The 23,300-nt window shown below is 43.7% G+C and overlaps 1 protein-coding gene across 4 annotated transcripts in view; it reads left to right on the top strand.

Annotated features, from left to right (window-relative positions):
- Positions 1-23,300, top strand: part of CENPP (centromere protein P) — a 475,725-nt gene that overhangs the window by 8,712 nt on the left and 443,713 nt on the right. For all 4 annotated transcript variants that reach the window (XM_088456903.1, XM_088456902.1, XM_088456900.1 and 1 more), the window contains exons 2-4: positions 9,912-10,068; positions 13,952-14,106; positions 21,332-21,420. In XM_088456903.1, the coding sequence (XP_088313029.1) occupies positions 9,935-10,068; positions 13,952-14,106; positions 21,332-21,420 (378 nt within the window). In that variant the 5' untranslated portion in view covers positions 9,912-9,934. The remainder of the gene's footprint in view (positions 1-9,911; positions 10,069-13,951; positions 14,107-21,331; positions 21,421-23,300) is intronic.

The following is a 23,300-nucleotide window of genomic DNA, read 5'->3' as shown; positions in this document are numbered from 1 at the left end:
AAAACTGACTGTGAGTTTTGTACTGCGCACTTGCTGCACTGTCAGCGTTGTCCATGCTGCGGTGCTGCCGACTCCAGTGGGCTGCACAGTGCTTGTGGGATCCCGCACATGCCCAGGAGAGCCGGCCAGGAGTGAGACACAGTGCATTAGCACTAGGCTGATGCGCTGTATGCTCAGTTTTCACTCCCCCGCTCCGGCCGATGAGACGTTCATACTGTACATTTCACCGCTAGTGCTTCGTCTAGGCAAGGAGATTGTACAACATGTCGCTATTCGACACATAGCCATAAGTGCCGGTCGCTGCCACACTGCAGAAAGTGGTGTGCGGCGCTAACATACTGTAGTGATTTCATGTCTAAACTAGTAGTAGTAGTGGATTAAAAACTGGCTCTGCGTTTTATGCTGCACACTTGTGGCAATGTCGGCACTAGAGTGCCACTCGAAGTTTGTACATGCCGCTACTTCACACATAGCCATACGTGCTGGTCACTGCGGCACTGCAGAAAGTGGTGTGCGCGCTTGCGCAGTTCAGTTTAGGAAAAGCGACATCTGGTGGACAGAAACTTGTACTACACTCTCCAGCTTTTCCAGAGCTGGTGCACTACATGGCGTATGGAGCAAAGATGTAGCAGGACATATCTGTAAATGTGGAACATTTTCCTTTTCTCTGTTCCAAGTGCCCTCATTCTGCAGATATATATATAGCATTCCCGCTCGGCTGTTTTAGCGGGGCTTCGCGCCTTGCCCGATTTAAAAAGGGCAGAATGCACGCTGCCCCTTTTGACGACGCCATGCTAAAACAACCTGTGAGTGCCGTCCTCACACGCTGTTCGCAGTGTTCTGCGGGTGGGGACAACTGCGGTGTAGTGATCACTGCCGGTGAATAGATTCCGGGCATATGCACCCGGCATCTATTCACAGAGAAGGGAGAGCTTGGGGGCAGCCCAGCGCTGGAGTGCCCTTTCTCTAGGTCCAATTACAAACAAAATATAAAAATAACCACCTCTGCGCTTCTACATTAAATGCAGCCTGTGGAACAAATAGGAGGTTTCAAATGTCTTCAAAATACAAAAGCATATAATTACACAATGGCGCAAATAACAGTTCTCCTTAAGATAATTTTTGACTGGTATATCTTGGCTAGATGCGGCCGTGTAGCAGCTAAATAGCTGATAGGATGGAGTGGCTGAAGCCCGTGGGCCTGTAGGATGTGATGCGGCCATACGGCCGGTAGCAGCCTTGAGGGCTGGAAGTGTCTTGGCTGGCTGTGGCCTGTAGGCCTGAAGATGGCATGCGACCTTTGGGCCGGTAGCAGCCTTGAGGGCTGGACATGCCTTGACTGGCTGTGGCCTGTGGGCCTGAAGATGAGGTGCGGCCTTTGGACTGATAGCAGCCTTGAGGGCTGTAGGTGACTTGGCTAGCAGCTGTAACAGAAGACTGTAAGGAATTAGCTGGCCTGCATACTGAGGACGCTAGATTGCGACCTGTGCCGCCGGGTTGACACAAGCGCGAGTATGCTGGCTTGTGTACTGAGGACTCTGGAGTGCAGCCTCTGCCGCCGGGTTGACACTAGCAGCTGACGCTTTAGTGCGGCCTGTGGTTGACACAAGCGCGAGTACGCTGGCCTGCGTACTGTGGACGCCGGAGTGTGTCCTGTGCCACCGGGTTGACACTAGCAGCTGATGCTGGAGTGCGGTCTGTGCCCCCCGGTTGACACAAGCGCGAGCACGCTTGCTTGCGTACTGAGGACGCTGGAATGCGGATGGTGCCGTCTGAATTACACAAAACGGTAGGTAAATATTAACAAACCGTGCCGCCCAGATATCACAAACTGCAGGTATACAGGACAAGCAGGAGGGCTGGATACTCGACTGGATTACAGGAGACAATGCTAGAACTGGAAACACATGATACTCTATCACCGGTATCGGAGCAGCGTGCACAGCCGAAGGACATGGACGCAGGAGCCAAGCCAGATTGATCCCAGAATGATGGACAGGAGGTAGGCGGAGATTTCAACGAACACTGGCCCGGTGTTCACTTTGCACAGCATTAGCAGTGCGGCGGCTTGTGACAGTACCCCCGCCCCCCTCTTGACGAGGGGTTACGAATCCGTCTCGATATAGGCCAGATTTTTGTGATCAGTGAGAACTGTCAATACATGGTTAGACCCCTCTAACCAATGCCCCTAGTCCTCAAAGGCCCGCTTAATAGCCAGCAGCTCTCGGTTGCCAACGTCCTAGTTCTCCACCGAACCGAATTTCCTGGAGAAGAAAGCACACGGGTGTAGTTTACCATCCTTGATATCTTTCTGAAAAAAGGATAGCACCCACTCGAATCTCAGATGCGTCGACCTCGACGATGAACGGGAGCTCTGGATTCGGATGGCGGAGGACAGGAACAAACACAAAAGCTGCCTTCAAGTGTCAAAGGCTTGAATGGGCCCAGGTGACCAATTTTGCGATCTCAGCTAGTTTTTTGGTTAGCTCCACGATGGGGAAGACTAGGCAGAAAAGGACTTGATGAACCTGCAATAATAATTAGCAAATCCCAGAAACCGCTGAATAGCCTTCAACGTAGTGGGTTGCTCCCAGTCCAGGATGGCCTTCACCTTGCCAGGATCCATGGAGAAACCTTGCGAAGAAATACTGTAGCCCAAGAATGACACCTCCTTAACATCAAACTCACACTTCCCCAGTTTTGCTTATAGGTTATTATCCAGTAATCTTCAGAAGATCTGCCTGACATGTCTCCGATGTTCCTCCACGGATTTAGAATAGATGAGGATGTCATCTAAATAAACCACTGCAAAGACTCCAAAGAAATCCCTTAACACCTCATTAATAAATCTTGAAACACAGCTGGGGTGTTGGAAAGGCCAAACGGCATAACTAGGTACTCAAAATGTCCTGAATGGGTGTTAAAGGCTGTCTTCCACTCATCTCCTTCTCTGATGCGATTGAGGTTATATGCGCCTCTGAGATCAGTCTTAGAGAAGATGGACGCCTCACGCAGTTGGTCAAAGAGCACAGAGATGAGCGGCAAGGGATATGCATTCTTGACTGTGATCTTGTCCAGTCCACGGAAGTCAATGCAGGCTCGGAGGGATCCGTCCTTCTTCTGGACAAAGAAGAATCCCGCTCCCACTGGGGCTTTGGCCGGACGAATTAATCCTTTATCCAGAACTTCCTGAATGTAGTCCTGCATGGCTTTATTCTCCAGACTGGACAAAGCATATAATCTACCCTAGGGAAGCCTCACACCGGGTAATTGATGGCGCAGTCGAAGGGGCGGTGAGGCAGCAGGACATTGGCATTTTCCTTAGAAAAAACCTCGGCAAGGTCACGATATGGAGCCGGAACTGATGAGGCAGCAGCAGCTAGACGAATAGGTCGGGAGAGACATTGAGAGAAGCAAGATGAACCCCATTCTAGAATTTCACCAGTCTGCCACTGGATCATGGGATTATGGGCCTGATTCAGAGCCGTTAGCTATTTGCGGTCGTTCGTTCAAAAACAAGGGGTGGCTATTCAAATGATCCGTTCGCAAATTGCAGTCTGTTCACACCTCTAAGTCTGAACGAGCGAGCAAAACATACGCTCGCTTATTTGATAAAAACGCCCCCTGGCCGCTCGCACCATACGTCATGTCCGCTATTTGTTAGATTAATCGAGTACATCGTACAGCGTATGAACTGCTCGCTATTCTTGTGGTTGGTTTTTTCAACCGCTATTTTGCGAGCAGTTCTGAGTTAAAAAAAACCAAGTGACGTGGTCAATGACGCTGCTGTATTAATTATGCACTCCCTTAAAACGCCCGTTTTGACCTTTAAGCACGCCTGCGTTCGAATTCCACTCCCCCGTTTTCAAGCACCTTCCCCTGTTACCACCCACATACGCCTCATTCTGTCACTCAAAATAGCAGGCACTCGCTATATAGCGTACAAACGATTTTCGGCCGCACTGACTGGTTCGCGCATGCGTACTAAAAACCGTACGCATGCGCAGATGTGCGAACATCGCTCGGAACGAGCGTACGCCCGCTAGCGAGCGGCTCTGAATGAGGGCCTATGTTTCTTCAGCCAGGGTAATCCTAAAACAACTGGGGCCAAAGGACACTGAAGGAGAAGAAACGGCAATTCCTCTTGATGTAGGACACCAACCGACATCTGTAAAGGAGGAGTCCGGGAGAGCACTGGTGCCTCAGAAAGACTGGTTCTGTCCAGTCCAATCACCGACACAGGAGTGGATAATGGCAGCGGGGTCAGAGACAAGGTTTGGAAAAAGGACATCAATGAAATTATCCGCAGCACCACTATCGACAAATGCAGGAATGGAGACTTGCGTGTTGGATAGATGAATAACTACAGTTATAAGGACAGAATTTTCTGGGGAGACTGATGCAAGGCCTAGATGTATCTCTCCTAGTTCACCTAGACCTTGCCTTTTCCCGAGTTCAGAGGACAAAGCTGGGCAACATGACCTCTACCACCGCAGTAAAGACATAAACCCAACAAACGCCTCCTATGTTTCTCTTCGGCCGAAAGACGAAACGCTCCCAGCTGCATAGGTTCTTCAGACTTGGACGGAGCCATCCATAACTGAGATCGAGGGGGTTGAGAAGGTAAATTCTTATCTACTAGACGTTTTCGGAGCCGTTGGTTGACACGAAGGGCCAAGTTCATAAGGTCGTCCAAAAACCTTGGGGGAGGATACTGGACCAGGATATCCTTGATCTCGTCCGATAAACCGTAACGAAACTGGCTACGCAAGGCTGGATCGTTCCAGCCTGCATCGACAGCCCATTTATGGAACGCCGTACAATAGTCTTCTGCAGCTCTGTGCTCTTGCTTCAGCGACCTCAGACTTGCCTCTGCCATGGCCGCTTTATTCGGGTCATCATAAAGCAACCCTAATGCAGCAAAAAATGCCTCGACTGTCTCTAAGGCCGCACTGGTTGAGGGAAGGCCAAAGGCCCAGGTTTGTGGGTCGCTCTGTAATGAGATTATTTATACCTACTTGTTGGGTCTGAGAACCCGAGGACCTGGGCCGGAGCCTCAAGTAGAGCTTACAGCTGTCTCTAAAATGTAAAAAATCCTTACGGTTTCCGGAGAACCAATCAGGCAGATTTAATTTTGGTTCTACTACAGTGGGGGCAGTGGCACCACGAGTCTCCTCCACACGGAGGGAAAGTTTCTGCACCTTTTGTGTCAGTATCTGGATCTGGCCAGCCAGAATTTGAGCTGGATTCTGACCAGGCTCCATCACAATACCCTGAAAAAAAAAAAATATATATAGAGTCAGGTGCATAAATATTGGGACATTGACAGAATTTTCATATTTTGGCCTCTATTCACCACCACAATGGCTTTGTAATGAAACAAACAAGATGTGCTTTAACTGCAGACTTTCAGATTTAATTTGAGGGTAATTACATCCAAATCAGGTGAACAGTGTAGGAATTACAACGGTTTCTATATGTGCCTCCCACTTTTTAAGGGGCCAAAAGTAATGGGACAAACTAAACCAATCCTAAATCTATTTTTTACATCGAAAATGGTCCCGCACTGATTATGTGATAGTGATCTTAAACCTGAGCTGGTGGATATTCTTAATATGTATATAATATAATATAACTTTCAAGCCTATATAACTCCAATAGTTATTAAATATTTCTAGTTTTCGGAGGTGGCCCCAGACTTAGTTGTTTCAGTAATGTATATTTCACAACAAAAGGGAAGAGGGAAGAGAAAAGGGAAAAGAAAGCAACTATTTCTGGTCTGGTGCACTAACAGGCTTTCACATATGTAAATCTTATCCCCTCAGGAAAATTAATTAAAATATAACTTTTATTAGGTATTAATAAAATATGATGTGTCCAATGTAGTATCAAATAAAGGCGAAATATAAAATGAAATAAAGTAAGGTAAGAGAAAGTAGGATCTATTGAAAATAAGTAATTAAAACACCTCCTGTGTCTGCCGGATATAAATAACCATAATTTTTATACTCTGCATATGGATGGCACAATCGTGATTGGATGCATAGGTCTGCGATATGTAAAATATCTCTATGAATATAAGTGCACAAGCCCCACTATATATATCTTAAATAGTATTACTCATTTATCCTAAATGGATGATTATATTGGATTCAGCCAAAGTGTCTAGATATTGTAGAATATATTCTCACAAGGTACTTAGTGTCCTGTGTGTATTTTTAAATAGATACTTGATGTCGACTCACATAAAAACATTGTATCTATTTAAAAATACACACAGGACACTAAGTACCTTGTGAGAATATTTTCTACAATATCTAGACACTTTGGCTGAATCCAATATAATCATCCATTTAGGATAAATGAGTAATACTATTTAAGATATATAGTGGGGCTTGTGCACTTATATTCATAGAGATATTTTACATATCGCAGACCTATGCATCCAATCACGATTGTGTCATCCATATGCAGAGTATAAAAATTATGGTTATTTATATCCGGCAGACACAGGAGGTGTTTTAATTACTTATTTTCAATATATCCTACTTTCTCTTACCTTACTTTATTTCATTTTATATTTCACCTTTATTTGACTACATTGGACACATCATATTTTATTAATACCTAATAAAAGTTATATTTTAATTAATTTTCCTGAGGGGATAAGATTTACATATGTGAAAGCCTGTTAGTGCACCAGACCAGAAATAGTTGCTTTCTTTTCCCTTTTCTCTTCCCTCTTCCCTTTTGTTGTGGAATATACAATCCTAAATCTAACTTTCACTTTTTAATACTTTGTTGCAAATCCTTTGCAGACAATTACAGCCTGAAGTCTGGAACGCATAGACATCACTAGACGCTGGGTTTCATCCCTGGTGATGCTCTGCCAGGCCTCTACTGCAAATGTCTTCAGTTCCTGCTTGTTCTTGGGGCATTTTCCCTTCAGTTTTGTCTTCATCAAGTTCAGGTCAGGGGATTGACTTGGCCATTGCATAACATTCCACTTTTTAGCCTTAAAAAACTCTTTGGTTGCTTTTGCAGTATGCTTCGGGTTATTGTCCATCTGCACTGTGAAGCGCCATCCAATGAGTTCTGAAGCATTTGACTGAATATGAGCATATAATATTGCCCGAAACACTTCAGAATTCATTCTGCTGCTTTTGTCAGCAGTCACATAATCAATACAAGGGAACCAGTTCCATTGGCAGCCATACATGCCCACGCCATGACACTACCACCACCATGCTTCACTGATGAGTTGGTATGTTTTGGATCATGAGCAGTTCCTTTCCTTCTCCATACTCTTCTCTTCTCATCACTCTGGTACAAGTTGATCTTTGTCTCATCTCTCCATAGGATGTTGTTCCAAAACTGTAACAGCTTTTTTAGATGTTGTTTGGCAAACCCTAATCTGGTCTTCCTGTTTTTGTGGCTCACCAATGGTTTACATATTGTGGTGAACCCTCTATATCTACCCTTGTGAAGTCTTCTCTTGTTGACTTTGACACATATACACCTACCTCCTGGAGAGTGTTCTTGATTTGGCCAACTGTTGTGAAGGAATTTTTCTTCACCAGGGAAATAATTCTTCTGTCATCCACCACAGTTGTTTTCCGTGGTCTTCCAGGTCTTTTGGTGTTGCTGAGCTCTCTGGTGCGTTCTTTCTTTTTAAGAATGTTCCAAACAGTTGATTTGGCCACACCTAATGTTTTTGCTATCTCTCTGATGGGTTTGTTTTAATTTTTCAGCCTAATGATGGCTTGCTTCACTGATAGTGACAGCTCTTTGAATCTCATATTGAGAGTCGACAGCAACTGATTCCAAATGCAAATGTCACACCTAGAATCAACTCCAGACATTTTACCTGCTTAATTGATAATGAAATAACGAGGCAATAGCCCACACCTGTCCATGAAATAGCTTTTGAGTTGATAGTCCCATTACTTTTGGCCCCTTAAAAAGTGGGAGGCACATATAGAAACCGTTGTAATTCCTACACCGTTCACCTGATTTGGATGTAATTACCCTCAAATTAAATCTGAAAGTCTGCAGTTAAAGCACATCTTGTAGTTTAATTTCAAAGCCATTGTGGTGGTGAATAGAGGCCAAAATCTGAAAATTCTATCAATGTCCCAATATTTATGCACCTGACTGTATATGTGGCCGGTGATAATGGTAAGGACAGTGGGTATATGTTAATACAAAGTCCCGCTGTTAAGGCTCAGGTATGACTTGGTGGGGAATGGTCCCGCAACCACCTTGAGGTCTGGTATATCTTGGATAGATGCGGCTGTGTAGCAGCTAATTAGCCGATAGGATGGAGTGACTGAAGCCCGTGGACCGGTAGGATGTGATGCGGCCTTAAGGCCGTTAGCAGCCTTGAGGGCTGGAAGTGTCTTGGCTGGCTGTGTCCTGTTTTCCTGAAGATGAGATGCGGCCTTAGGGCCGGTAGCAGCTCTGAGGGCTGGAGGTGACTTGGCTAGCAGCTGTAACAGAAGACTAAGGAATTTGCTGGCCTGCGTACTGAGAACGCTAGATTGCGACCTGTGCCACCAAGTTGACACAAGCCACTGATGCTGTAGCGCTGCCTGTGCCGCCGGGTTGACACAAGCGAGAGTACGCTGGCTTGCGTACTGAGGATGCTTGAATGCGGACCGTGTCGCCTGGATGACACAAAACGGTAGGTAAATAGTAACAAACTGTGCCACCCAGATGACACAAGCGGCAGGTATACAGGACAAGCAGGAGGGCTGGATACTCAACTGGATTACAGGAGACAATGCCAGAACTGGAAACACGTGAAACGCTATCACCGGCATCAGAGCAGCGTTCACAGCTGAAGGACATGGACGCAGGAGCCAATCCGGATCGATCCCAGAATGATAGACAGGAGGTAGGCGGAGATTTCAGCGAACGCTGGCCCGACGTTCGCTTTGCACAGCATTAGCAGTGCGGCTGCTTGTGACAATTTTGCATAAAGAATTGTAAATTGGGTAATTATTTAGACAAGCATATCTAATATTTTTTCTTTTAATTTTTTTTTTTCCCCCCATAAACATCAATAAGGGGAATCTATGAAACACAATATTATGTGTATAATTTTAGTTTAATTTAGATGCCGGCACTCTCCCAGTGCCAGCATCTAAACCCCAAGCATCCCAATGGTAAGTATTGGTGTTCGGGGGATGGTTAGGGTTAGGCACTAGGGGGAGCGTTAGGGTTAGGCTGCGGGTGGGGAGGAGGGGTTAGGTTTAGGCTTCGGGGAGCGGGGTTAGGGGTAGGGTTAGGTGTAGGGTTAGGTTACTTACCGACGGGTGCCGGCATCAGATCCTGAGCGCCAGCATCCCATACCCAACCCCTCATGACAATTGCAAAAGTACATGAGCTCCTTGGCTCGTTCACAAGGACACCGCAAGATCTAGGTCTCCTTCTAGAGCCCCCTAAGTGACATCTAGAGCGGCTTTTGTGCTGCAGAGTGGTAATTTTACATACCATGATCACCTTCTGTGGTTCAAAGTTAAGGGCAATTTTGTATAAATAGCAGACCACAACGTTGTTTTTTTATTGTACTAATGATAGTGATTTATCAGAGGAAGAAGAAATGTCATGGAAATTGCCAAATAAAAAATGTTCTATTTTAGGGAAAGAGGCGTCGAGATATTTTAGTAGGAGAAAAAATAAAGCTGAATAAATAGATTCCTTGAGCCATGTATCCGCTGTCTGTAGGTCATTCAATTTCTGGAGAAAATTATACTTTTCATGGTGCACTGTCTTCCCAAGTACATATATATGTAACATCTTTCAGTTATTTCAACTGTCGAGCTAGAATAACAACTTAAGAAATAAATGTTATGGTTCTTTTACAAAGATTGAATCACTATTAAATTATTTTTCTCTTTTCTTACTAGGTTCTTACTAGGATTTGGCGAAGATGGAGAAAAAAATTGAGAGGTGTGAAAATTTAATTTCATCTCTGACTCAGGAAATTAAGGAACTGAAAGAACAGCACAGGGAGAATAAGAGAGAAATTGGTTTCCTGTCCAGTGCCTACGTCAAGAAGGCCTTGTTAGTATTGATTCTATTTTTCTATGCCAAAAATTAATAAGTGAAACATGTAGTGTGATTATGAACTACATCACTGTTTTTGCTAGTATAATTGACAGATTGAAAATAGAAAGCTCAGGTCTGATTTCCTGAATAGCAGTGTGTGTTTGTGTGTGGGGTTTGTGAAAGAGTTTTGATTAATACCAGCAAAACTTTGAAATCTATTTACTTTTTCAAATGGGATTTACACTTAACAATTCTCTTAGAATTTTAGTGCAGCTGACCACGACTCTTGGTACCAGGGGTGTCATAACAGAGGAGGGGGCCCGTGTGCACTCCCAGTGTGGGGCCACCTCCTCTCCCCCCGGTGGCCGGCAGCCGACTGATGCGGCTAGCCAGCCACCGGAGCATTAGTAGACTCCGGGCACTAGAGTGTGCACAGAGTCTACTGCGCATGCGCAGAACGCAGGAAACATGGCCACGGCGGCCATTTTCCAGCGTTCTGTAGACTCTGGGCACTAGAGTGTGCTCGGAGTCTACTGTGCATGCGTAGAACACTGGAAAAATGGCCGCGGCGGCCATTTTCCCGTGATCTGAGCAGCGACGACACCCAACGCGGGACCACGGACAGCTAAGTTAAAAAAAATATGGGTGCAGGGTGTGCGGTGCGGGGCCCCCCTGGACCCGTGTGCTCCGCACACACTGCACCCATTGTAGATACGCCACTGCTTGGTAAATAGAATTCATGCAGTGTGCCACAAGAAGGTTCTTAACTTGATATCCTTAATCACTGGGTGTGCAATAGTTGTCCTACAAAGAGCTGTATTCATTTACCGGTGATAATATGGTCCGATTATTAAAAACCGTTAAAAAAACACCTGCTGCGGCCACGTGCGATGTTCAAAATACTTGTCGCATCCATACGGCACCCTGAAAATCCAGACCCAATACTTAAAGCCCATTTTCAACGTTTTTGTTTTTTTCGCCAAGAATTTGCATGGCAGTTTTTCGACAAAGTACGCAACTTAACGAAAAAATGTGGTGGTAATTTTTCATTTGGGGAGGTGTCCAAAGGGTTCTGAAAGGGATTTTGCATTTTTTTTCTGAAGGTCTGAGATGGAAAACACTCTTCTCCTGTTTCTCACTATAAAAGTGCAATAAAATATTGCGTGTGCGATTAAAATCAGACGATATTATTGGCGCTATTTGAATACGACCCAAAGTCAGAAGCGGAACTTTCAGAGTTTAGCCCTTCCTACGTGTTCTTGCTAGGACTCACTGTGGGAGAAACTGTTAGGGCATTGTGATAATGAGATTCTTAGAACGGCTTCACAAGGTCTTCCTTATAGCCAGCTGCTTTTCCCGTAGATAGAGCGCTACATGCTCACAGCTACTTTTATTTCCCCAGGTCTTTAAAATCCATTTAGTAGGGACCAGGGCTGCCATCAAACATTGTGGGACCTAGTTCAGATGGTACACGGTACATTAGTACCGGCTGTACCCTTTTGATGGTGGCCCTGGTTATTATCTCTGGACTTTAATGGTTGGAACACCAGAGGAGGCAGACAAGATCGTAGGGTAGCTCAGGTGGTAACAGTGAGGATGTGCCAGGAGCTGGAATCTGATGAACAGGGTACAGGAGCTGGCAGTGGTACAGAACATTATCCAGAAGCTGGCTGAGGCTTAAGATGAGTACACATTAGACAATTTTTTGAACAATTTGGCCGGTTCTGACGGATCGGAGCGACAAATCGTCAAGTGTGTGCGCACTATGGGCCTGATTCAGAGATGGACCATAAAGCGATCACGGCTGTGATTTCATACGCAACACAGCTGCGAAAATATGCTAATGTTAGCAAAGATTACCCGAGCATAAAGATGCCCACTGCTGCCTTCTTACTTGCATGCGACGACGCATACCTGCGTAAATATCGGTAACAGCGGCTGACCTGCTGCAGCCTTGGGAGCTCTTCAGGCATGCAGAACTGCGTATGCACTCGCAGTGGCTAATTTATGCACGCCCATGTAACGGCGTTTAAATGGACAGACACGCCTGCGTACGGAAGAGTTCAAGAGAAATCTGGACGACCATTGCATCGTTTGCTAATAGTCTAATGTGTACCCAGCTTAAGATAACAGACAAGTGTAAGTCCAGCAAACAGGACGAGGTCAGGGGCAGGCAGAGGGCAAGAGCAAAGTCCAGCAAGCAGTGGTCAAAAGCTATGTCCAACAACATGCTGAAGTCAGGCCAAGAGATAGCAGAATCTAAAAGTAATCCGGGTAAGAACATTGAGGTACTAACAGAAGCATAAGAATAGCAAACTGGGTAAGCATAAACTACCACCAGCACTAGTATTCTGAATAGAAGCATAATAGGGCCTAAAATAGCCAATAGGAGGTGATCTGGTGAGCCAGCCTCCTGATCCCCTGAGTCCTCAGGATTGAGCAGCAGTACTTGTTTAGTCTCCTGAAGTACAGGGAGAGCAATGCTTTCAGCACCGCCTAGCAACCGTACTGTAGCCGAAAGAGCATGCAGCTCCGCGTGCATGACACTGGTGACTGCAAGCACAGCTGACAAAACACAACGTAAACAGAGCTGCGTGACATTCACCATGTGATTCCAACACTAAGAACTACTTTCTTGGGAAACTATTTGTCGCCCTAGATGTCTCCACCATAAAGTCTGTTTTGAAATCTGGTCCTTTAGGTTTTGTTACAGAGAACCTATAATCTGCATATATTTTAGCATTAGAAAGGCATAGCAACAGAGCTACAGGTATTAGGAATTCAGGATAATTTGCAATACCTATTTTTAATACAGTATACCTGACATATTAGGCCATTCCTGGTTTCCATAATTTAGACAAAAATTACTATAATTCTCTAAAAATACATTTTAAAATGCCCTTTCTCCTTCCCCAAGCAGCCTTTTCCTTCTTGTTTTGTAGCACTCTTCACCTTGACTGAGAGGAAGCGGGCAAGGATTATTTGACTAAAAGCAATTATCTTTTTGACTTTGTTTTTTCTGAATTTTGTGGATACTAAGGGGGTATCCAATTAGCCGCGATCCGTGAAATACAGGGATTTTTCGCCGATTATCCCAGTTTTTTGAGAATGTTTTTTTCCCCCATCCTATTGTTTCGGACGAAATACTAGGATATTTCTCCCAAAAACACATAGGATCCATGATAAGATGTGTTTTTGCCATTTTAGGGGTAAAAAACTGCACTTTTCGTGGATTTTTTTCTTGGGACACATCAGGTCTCGATAAAAAAGCCCCGATAAGTGCCGGCATCGGGCGGTCTTCGGGGTTAATTGGATAGCCCCGGAGGATTCATTAGCGCCCAAACAATGTTCGGGGCTAATTGGATACCACCCTAATCCTCTGCATTAAAGATTCCATACTGGACTTCAGAAACACCACTAGAATACTAGAACTACTGTAGCCAGCAGTGATCCTCAACCATAAGGGTTTGGAATGAGCTAATAGAAAACAAAACCTGAAATGTTTTTTTAGGTGTGTTAAACTAGAGTGATCTTACATGTGATCTGAAGTAGGTGATGACTAGTTCAATGAATCGTTAGTCTTGCTCAGCCAGTGAAAAAAGTACCTATATTTTGAACTTCATTGCATAGAAATATACAGATGTAATATACTAAATTAAGACACAGTTGATCTATACATTTAGTTTGACACAGCAGGCATTAATTTTTCTATTGTGTATAGTATATTGATGGTTAAAGTTTAGAGCAAGGTTCTTATTCCTATTGTCTCATCATTGTGTAAATGTTACAGATCATTACTGAAAGATTTTCTTTCCTCCATATAGCGCTGCTGAATATATTGGTGCTTTATAAATAAATAAATAATCAGTGCAGTTATGATTCTTTGTTTTCTTTATAGACTGTCATTTCAAGAGAACAGTAGCAACAACGCTGACACAGAGGTTAGGACGAATATGCAGCCAAAGCCTGACCAATGTGAAATGGAAATTCAGTACTTTAAAGCGATCACTGGGATAGAGTTTACAAAATACTTAAAAAAAACAGAGCACAAAAGTAAGTACCGATATTTTGTAAGACCATGGTTCAGGAGCCGATTTAAGTTACATGTCAGCTGACCCTGGAACGCTTCCGACAGGTTTAAAGGATCTGTCTCTTTGCTCATTGACTGCTCGCTGCCCATGGAGTTGCGAGCATAAAAGAGCTATTGGAATTGCGGTTATGTGCACAGCTGCTTGTGTGTGTATTTATATTATAAATAAATATATATATACGTAAATATCTCCTTAATTGCTTGCTCCTGTTGTATAACAGATCATATATAAATCCCAGACTTCTCTAATGTTTCTTTAACAGAAGGATAGTCCTCCACCCTTATTAGTCTAGGAGTGAATGTCTCCCTCTGTTAGCAGTAGTTAGTTTTACTGCTAACAGGGAGATATACACTTCATTGAACTGAATAGAGTTTTACCACTTGCTTGGCACTGAGTCTCATTGTTTTTGCACATTGAGAGTATATGATACGTCTTGATATTTAAATTGCTATTAAGGAATCTGGTTACATTTATTGGTTGAGCAACATCCCTCTAATTATTCCAGTAAAATTGTTATATGAACTACTTGGCTTCTAAGAGCCTTTCTGTGAATTTCTCCCTATCAAGGGACGGAAAATAAGCTTATACTGTACCACTGAGTGTTCTAACCAGTTCCATATCATCGAGTGTTTATTCAGACCAGTTCCATTTTTGTATTTACCCCTGATGAAGTCCCGAATGTGGACAAAACGCGTAGGGTCTTCGCTTTGAAAAACCTGCACCTACCACATGAGAGGTCCACCTAAGAGCTCACACCCGTAAGGGTGTAGGTGTCAGATAACATCTATCCTTTTGTACTGGGGCAGGTTTACTAAAAGTTGTTTTATGCTATTTATGTATTGATTTGTATTGTAAATTGTTTTATATATTTTTACCTCTGTTGATATACCAAGAATAAAATATTCAGGTATAAGCCATAGGGCTTTCATTTTATGAACAATATCCAAAGCATAAACAAATGGTGATTTGAAGAGTAACTAGAAGGTTGTGTTTGACCAACAGCTAATATTGCAATAAATACCACGGAGTGGTGGAAATTTTTCCTATTCAATTAACATTCAAAGCTATAGCGCACCAAAGGTACCCCCTCTTTTCCATTTCTATTTTTAGGTCCTCTATTAACAGAGGTCCACCTAATTGGTGCAGCTGAACCAGTGTAAGCACGATATTAGGTTTCATTTTGTGTGTGAGTGTATGTGTATATATATATATATATATATATATATATACACACACACACACTAGCTGTTATTTTGGATAATACTTGCTTTTAGGCAAAACTCTGATTGTAGATTTTCAGTGGAGGGCACTCGTGATACTTTACCTACATACAGGGTGAGGGTACAACTGTACGGACAGGAGAGTCCCTGGCTCTGGTATGTACTGCACACAGCAAGTGTTTGGGCAGGAGACCTAACCACAACATACATTACACACTGCCATCCAAGTTGTTTAAATAGCTTGGAAACGATTATTGGCTGTGTGACTGAATAGCTAGGACAGGATTAGTGCACTGTGTGCGACTGAGTAGCTAGGAAGGAATTAGTGCACTGTGTGTGACTGAATAGTTAGGTCAGGATTAGTGCACTGTATGTGAATGAGTATCTAGGAAAGGATTGGTGCACCGTGTGTGACTGAATAGCTAGGATAGGATTAGTAGCTTTCCTGCTAGGCTGTTTTAGTGGGGCACCGCCCCCAAAGGGGCAGAATGTACCCCGCTAAAACAACTTGCCAGGTGCCATCCCCACCTGCGGGTCACAGTGTCCCGCGGGGGTGGGGGAAATGCGGTGCAGCGCTCACTGCATGCACACGGCATCATTTCACAGTGCAGTACGAGCTCGGGGGCAGCCCAGCATGTCCGTAAGTATGTATGTACATGTGTGTATATATGTATGTTTGTGTGTATATATATATATATATATATATATGTATATATATTTCTCTCTCTCTTTACTTTTTGATGGTTCAGTGTACACAAACTTTAAGACACAAAATTATTAAAAATATTGTATAAAATTACCTTCAGGATGTGTATTTATGAAACATAAATGCATTCTTTGTTTAGATTTGGGTCAGATTCCCTAGATATTTTATTATGGTTTGCACATATTCCAAAATACAGAAAAATCCGATAACCAAAATACTTCTGATCTATTTATCCATACCAATTAATTTGGGGTATATATTTAAGATCACTCCTTATCTTTTTATACACAATTTATGTTATTGCTGTATTTCTGAACCTTGAATGACAGTGAATGTTTCAGTGTCCAATCGGTGTGTATGTGTAAATAAAATATATATATATATATATATATATATATATGACAAAAGGTGCGGCACTTAGCTCTATAAATATATGTTTGTGAAATTTCGGGGTAATTAGCTTAGTAGATGGGTCACACTTTGCAGCGTAGAGGTTTTTAGGAGGATCCAAAACAGCTTTTTCGTGAATATGATGCAGCAAAAATGAAAAGAAAATAAGAAACGCCTAGCCCCCATTCGGGGCACTGACTCCCCTCTTCGCCCCTGACTACCTTTGGGCAGCTAGTCTGCAAATAAAGTCCAAAGTCTCAAACTCTGCTTCCTGCAGAGTAAAACTGGGATAATTAGCCTGACCTGGCTTGGCCTCTGGCTTCTCAATTGTCAGTTGTCCTGACACAGTCTCTGGCCTGGTCTTTAGCTGGCTGGCTGCCACAGCCTCACAGTTGCAGTCTCAACTCAGTCTTTTAGAGGTTTAGGGCTCTCCCTACCTCCTGTAGGTCTAAACCTCGGCTTCCTAGCCACCAGTGGCTTCCCAGCACACACTGGTCTCCAAGTCCCACCTTGACTGTCTGACTGGTCTACTTCAGTCCTCCCTGGACTGAATCCACAGGGCAGCCGTGAGGCGTGGCAAAAGTAATTTTTTCTACCCTGTGTGGGCGGATCCCTCCAGCCCCACACAGAATCCATGGCTCACTATTGCCATCTCTGGTGATCCTTTCACAATCAATCAATATATATATGTATATGTATTTGTGTGTGTGTGTGTGTATATATACATATACATATATATATATTGTTTTTGTTAAATCACTTTTGTTAAGCATATTGCATTATATATATTAGAAACATAGAATTTGATGGCAGATAAGAACCACTTAGCCCATCTAGTCTGCCCCATTTATTTTTTTTATCTTGTATATCTGCACTTCTTGTGAAAGTCCTTGGGAAGACCGGTGGAGCTGGGATTTGATTCCAGGATTAATCACTATTACAAACGATTTTAGCCCCCAAAGTTATTCCCTGGGCTTTATATATGGTACATGTGGAGTCTTTTTTTTTAAATTGAGTAATTTTTTATTAATTTTCTTAAAACAATAAAAAAATATACATATATATACCGAGAAACAAAATAAATGCTACAGACATAGAAAATAAATGCGGTACAGTAGATAGCATTAGACAGTTTAACAAAGTTATGATAATAATCCAAAACAGGATATACACTAACCCACATCACAGAAATAAAATATACCAAGTACCAGAAGGTGCCATTCGGGCACACGGAACTTGAAACCAAGGAGGGGTATATGAGGCATACTACATTTTTTTTAATTTAATTTTTTTATTTCAGAAATTCACCGCCAATAGAGAACTAAAGTAAGTAACCGCATGCCAAAGCAGGAGAAATTAAATAAAACAAACCATATTCAGCAGTATACCTAAAAAAAAAAGAAATCAACAAAAATACCCAAAGCAAACCTCCCCATAAGCCCCCACCCTGTATAACCTAACGCCAACTGTGGCATACTTGGATCCCTAAATACCCTACTTCCCCCAACTACACTAAGCTACCTAAGAACCCTCCCCCCACCTCAAATTAAAGATTGTAAAACAGAATAACTGACAAGGGCAATACACAAAATGACCCTAGCTAGAGAAGGCCCAGCTCTCCCACTTTTTAAGCAAAATGGAGTTCCTCCCATACAGAATAGTTTGCAATTTACAAACATATATAACACATACAATAAAACAGGGGCATTAGTGATACGTTAAAGGCATACAGAAAAAACAAAAAGATATACAAATTCACAGCAATAAGAGAAAGGGGTAGAAAAATGCATCTCAATTGACTAGGCATAATGATTGGCTTCAACACACTAATCTGGCCAGGCCTCACCCCCTTGAAATGATGCAATCAAAGAGACATTCCCGTCCGAGCTCACTCGAGGATTAGCGGGAGAGCACATGGGGTGCTGAAATGACAAATCCTGCAGTATCTGCAGACCTAACAGGATTTGAGGACGAGTCTTTTGAAGGACCGCAACTACATTAAACACCCAGGAATGATGTAGTGTACAAATTTGGGTACGATCACATCCATTGGAAAGTATGAATCCAGAAAACAATCAGTTGCAGATATTGTAAGGGCTGTAGATTCAGAAAGCGAATGTATATCCTGCACCACTCCATCACAATACTTCCAAGAGATACCACAGGTAGAAAAGATATACACCTTAATATCATCAAAGTTATTGAGAAGTCGCTGAGTAGAGGCAGTTATAGCCTGAAGAGTTTGTTGCTGTGAGTTATCAATGTTTTCAATATATAGCCACGGAGAACTACAAATTCACTTTAAGCAGGTGTAGTATATGGAACGGAGCCACCAATCCACAATGAGCAAGCAGGAGTGAAATTCAGATGACTGCTGAAACAGGAAACAATGGAGCAGTAGCGTTCCCGCTAGGCTGTTTTAGCGGGGCATGGCGCCCTGCCCTCCTTCTGGAGGGCAAAAAGCACCCTGTCCTCCAGAAGGAGGGCACAAAGCGCCCTGCCCTAACAGCCTGCGGGTGCCGTCTTCACCCGCGGGTGGAGTAATGTGCGGTGACCCGGTCACCGCCGGAGAATAGATATATTCTTCCTGTCTGCAGCGCTTGGGGGCTGTCCGGCATGTCCGTAAGTACCGGGCACGCCCCCAAGAGTGACGAAAAGGGGATGTGTCTTATAGACACTCCCCCTTTTCAATGGCCATGGCCCCTTTTCGGGCGCGCGCACTAATGTGCCCTCTCTAGCTCCGGCGCTCTGCCTGCCGCTGGAGCTAGAGTAAACACTAGAGCAGTGCAGGGTTCCTCAGTAGAAAAATGAGCCGACAACAAGGATGATGAAACGACCAGGATGCAGAACACAGAATCTTCTTTCCAAAATGGCCACTGCTGCTGGTAGCCATCAGGTGAGAAAATTGCAGGCTAGGATCTCCAAAGAAATGCAGGCACAGACACTGTCACCAGCTGAGTAGGAAGCCCCCAGCAGCCCTACCAGAACTCCAAGCACAAAGGATAAATATTAAGTCACCAGGAGCAGGTGTAAACCATGTAACCTGAGTCCAGGATATAGGTACACATCCACACTAATTGGCAGCCAGCCCAGTATGAAGAGGCACGGCAGCGTTTAAGTCAGCCCAGTATGAAGAGGCACAGCTGGTAGTATACAGCAGAGGTCAAAGAGGTCCAGGAGCCGGAGCAGATGAACTAGCCAGAGAGGAAGCACAGGAGCAGCAGAACAGCAGGGAGACCCGGGAAGGAGTCCACCGTCAATATGACGACAGGTAGCACACAGCGCATCCAGACACCGGAGCTCTCGGACTGGAGCCAAAGCGGAGGCAGTCAGCAGGAGTCACTCCCAGGGCACCGGTGAATGCAGCCCACGACTCGGAGGAGACTTGCAGGTAAGAGATCAGCTGTGGGAGCCGGGAGAGGAGGCGGGGACAACAGACAGGAGAGAGGCAGAGAACCTGGCCACACAGATACAGGGGAAACAGCAGAGGGACTGCACAAGCAAGCCCACCACAGGACTCCAGGGAAGCAGGAGAGGATGCCCTACCAGTACAGGTACACCAACGAAGGAACTGCCAAACGAACAGGATGAATATCAGGATATTTGCTGGAGAGATGACAAAAAGCTGCCTACGCCATGCTACTCCAGGCCACGCCGCCCGAGTCTAGAGAATTTTTATGACACTAGGAATATTTATATATATTATAGTGACAGAGGAAGATAATGACGCTGAACAAAAATAGATAAATTCAGTAAATGCAATATATGTATGTAATATGTTGCTGATAACCTATAAAATAAGCATATAAAACATACAATAATGTCCATGTAACTGAGACTCCCCACTACATATTGTATGTGGCTGCTCCTTCTTTAGTATACCAAGAAGTAACTTTGGTGAAAATCATTTATGCGCTAATGATAGAAGAAGCAGGCATTGTAGTGTAATTTATAATGTTACGTAGTAGATACTATGCCAAACAAAATAATTACGGGGCTTATCCTTCTCTGGAGAACCTTTCCAGCTAATATCCTAACGTAAGCTGGGAAAGTACAATCCTCTTTTGATCCTAAGACCTTACTACCCAATGGTATGCGAAAGAAAGTTGTAATTGTGTAATACAATTTTCCTGTACCCCAGTTGCTTTTTGAACAGTGTTGTGCACAGTACCCACTGAGATGTTCAGTTTATCATCAATATCACTAACTTCAATGCATCTATCTTCCTGAATCTGACCTTCAATGCGGCACAAATTGTAATCTGTGGTGGAAATGCTTGGTCAACCAGATCGCTGCTCATTTTGAACGTCTGTCCTGCCGTTATCAAAGGCAGTGCACCAAACCCAAACCTGTTTCTGTGACATGACGTTATCACCGTACAACTTGACAAGTTGGTGATGATTTTCAGCTGCTGATGTGCCCTTTACATGCAGAAATCTGATCACACTACACACCTCAGTGTTTGACCATGTTTCCGCCAGCCGGGCATTTCACAACTGATGTTGGGACAGTATGACTGATATGAGGTGCAGTCTAATGGCCGTGAAGGGAAGCAGTGGTCTACCTGCTCTAGCGGCAAATTAGAATGAGAGAGAGAACATTACACACATTAGAGGTCTTGTTACCTTATTTATTGAACCACCCTCGTATCAAACTCTATTTAAACAAATGACAATGGGCTTGGTCCATGATATGTGTCACTAATACAAAGCACTTTTTATTTTCTTTAGCTAGTTAATTCCAGCTCTGTTGTTTTACAAGGCAGCTAACACAATCTATGCATGATTGTAGGTACCAATTACACTAATTAATGTAAGTATATATGCAGGACAGACTGTGTGCTTTGTAATGACTCCTGTGTTGTCCTACAGGTGACAAGGCGGTCCTTTATAGCCATAAGGTGGTGGGTCATTGCCGGTACTTGTCATATGAGATGGAGTTTAAAACATCGGAATCTCAGGTATTTTTCACAATTTAAACAGAAATCTATTAAATTATTCTTATATTTCTGATGTGTCCATTCATTATGCTATATTGAGCTGTGCAATGGGGAGGTAGAGCAAACAAACATTACTTATGGTATAGGAAACAACATGGTATAACATGCTCTTACAATCATGTGGATGAACAAGCACAGGTGGCCTAATTCAGAGAGGTATGTAAATGTTATATTTACATCTGATATTTGCAGATCTGCGAAGGAGCCACACTGCGCATGTGCAGATCAGTTACTGTGATGCCGCGCGCAGTGCCCCAAATGCGGCAGCATGATTAGTATGCTACTGGCGTTTTGGTGCGGCGATGGGCAACGTTGGAGAGAACTGGGGGCGTGTCAGCCTCGTTTTCTGAGCGTGCTGAAGCCAGTGGCTGTGTCGTTTTAGATATGTTTGTACCCAATGGTTTACGTACATCTCCGACTTTAATGGGTCTGCCCATGTGCAGGATTCAATCTGCGTATGTGCCTAATGAGTCCTGCATGTTAGCACGCAGTGCCCCCTAGCTGCAGCATGTTTGATATGCTGTAGCCGTTTGAGGGTGGGGATGGGGTGTCCCCGGCCTGCGTTCCTGGAAAAGGGGACGTGTCGCCCCTGGTTTTTTTGGGAGTGCTGAGGTCAGGGACTGCGTTGGAGAATGATTTCGCAAGCGACAGAAGGCCAGTCTGACTAAACTTCATATTACTCAGGTGGCCGAAACTACAAATATGCTGCTTGTTCGGATGCAGCACTCAGATCTGCGATGCCGGCTGGAGGCATCTTTCTTCTTCAGACAGGCAGGCATTAGCATATTAGCATACTCGTATTTTAGCACAGTAACTTCATCCAAAGAATCAGGCCGTAAGCTAACAGTGTGGTTTTCAACATATGTGGGAATGGTGCTCTAGTAGTTTTATGGTTCTTGAAACATTGCATTCAGATTTGTACCGGCTTTCCCTATGTACCAGGCAACGTATGCAAATCAATGATTAAAAAACAATATTTCTCCTTAGTTAGGCAATGAGAACCTTTAATCTTGCACCATTTAGCATTTGTTGTAGGCTTACGTTAATTTGTCTTACATCAATTTTATATCTGTAATTTGCCTTTGCTGTAGTTGCATGCTTCTTCTCTACGCTTGTCATACAGTGCATCCGGAAAGTATTCACAACGCTTCACTTTTTCCACATTTTGTTATGTTACAGCCTTATTCCAAAATGCAATAAATTAATTTTTGTCCTCAAAATTCTACACACAATACCCCATAATGACAATGTGTAAAAAGATTTTTTGAGATTTTTGCAAATTTAATTAAAAAAAAAAAAACACTAAGAAATTACATGTACATAAGTATTCACAGCCTTTGCCATGAAGCTCAAAATTGAGCTCAGGTGCTTCCTGTTTCCACTGATCATCCTTGAGATGTTCCTACAGCTTTGGAGTCTACCTGTGGTAAATTCAGTTGATTGGACATGATTTTGAAAGGCTTTCACCTCTATATAAGGTCCCACACTTGACAGTGCATGTCAGAGCACAAACCAAGCATGAAGTCCAAGGAATTGTCTGTAGACCTCCGAGACATGATTGTCTCGAGGCACAAATCTGGGGAAGGGTACAGAAAAATATCTGCTGCTTTGAAGGTTCCAACGAGCACAGTGGCCTCCATCATCTGTAAATGGAAGAAGTTCGGAACCACCAGGTCTCTTCCTAGAGTTGGCCAACCGTCAAAACTGAGCGATCGGGGGAGAAGGGCCCTAGTCAGGGAGGTGATCAAGAACCCGATGGTCACTCTATCAGAGCTACAGCATTCCTCTGTGGAGAGAGGAGAACCTTCCAGAAGGACGAACATCTCTGCAGCAATCCACCA

This window comes from Taudactylus pleione, unplaced genomic scaffold (assembly GCF_031769625.1).
Source record: "Taudactylus pleione unplaced genomic scaffold, aTauple2 ptg000726l, whole genome shotgun sequence".
NCBI lineage: Eukaryota > Metazoa > Chordata > Amphibia > Anura > Myobatrachidae > Taudactylus > Taudactylus pleione.
The sequence above is the reverse complement of the archived record's forward strand: the minus strand, read 5'-3'. Positions and strand labels throughout refer to the sequence as shown.